The 820-nt window shown below is 82.3% G+C and overlaps 1 protein-coding gene across 1 annotated transcript; it reads left to right on the top strand.

The window, feature by feature from the left end:
- Positions 1-67: 67 nt before the first annotated feature.
- On the top strand, positions 68-772 carry AURANDRAFT_69180 (hypothetical protein; the record flags this gene model as incomplete). Its single annotated transcript, XM_009044934.1, has 1 exon — positions 68-772. The coding sequence occupies one exon, from the start codon at positions 68-70 to the stop codon at positions 770-772; it is 705 nt and encodes a 234-aa protein (XP_009043182.1).
- Positions 773-820: the final 48 nt, after the last annotated feature.

The following is an 820-nucleotide window of genomic DNA, read 5'->3' as shown; positions in this document are numbered from 1 at the left end:
CCACGTAAACGTAAACAGCAACCAGTCGTCCGTCGGCCGCTGCCGCGACCGCGCGGATAAGCCCACGATGAGCGTGCTCGCGGCCGCGGACGCGGGGGCTCTCGTGGCGGAGCGCGCGGCCCCGCCGGCCGCCGCCGCCGACGACGTCGCCTCGGCGACCCTCGCGGCGCAGGCCCGCGTCGTCGACGCGCTCTCCTACGTCGAGCCCTACGCGGCGGCGGCGGCGGCGGCGCTCGTCGAGGCGGAGCTCGCGCGCGGCGGCGCGGCGCCGCCCGCGTCCCCGGCCCTGGCCGTGGCGGCGCCGGTCTGGCCGCGGTCCGCGGTCCTCGAGGCCGAGCTCGCGCGCGCGGCGTCGGGCGCGGACCTCGCGCCGCTCGAGGTCTCCCGCTACGCGTGCGACGCGCCGCCGGACGGCTCCGGCGCGGCGGCGTGGCGCGCGGCGGCGGACAACGCCGCGGCGCAGCTCGGGCACCAGGCGAACCGCGTCGTCAACCTCGAGCTCGCCGAGGCCTTCGGCGAGGCGGCGTGGCGCCGCCACGCCGCGGACCTCGCCGCGGCGCGCGACGCGCTCCGCGCGAGCGCGCGCGGCGCGCGCGCGGCCGCGGAGCGCGTCAACGCCGCGCGCCGCGCGGACCAGGAGCGGCTCGCGCCGGAGATCCTCCGGGCCGAGCGGCGCTGCGCCGCGCGGCTCGAGGCGCGCGGCGCGCTCGAGGCCGAGGTCGCCGGGCTCCGCGCGCGCGTCGCGGCCGGGGACGCGCGCGCGGGCGCGTAGATCGCACGTAACGGCGGACGCGCCTCGGATCGGCGCCGGCTCCGGCGA

Source organism: Aureococcus anophagefferens (genome assembly GCF_000186865.1).
Source record: "Aureococcus anophagefferens unplaced genomic scaffold AURANscaffold_1080, whole genome shotgun sequence".
Taxonomy (NCBI): domain Eukaryota; class Pelagophyceae; order Pelagomonadales; family Pelagomonadaceae; genus Aureococcus; species Aureococcus anophagefferens.
This window is presented reverse-complemented; position numbering and strand designations above follow the sequence as displayed.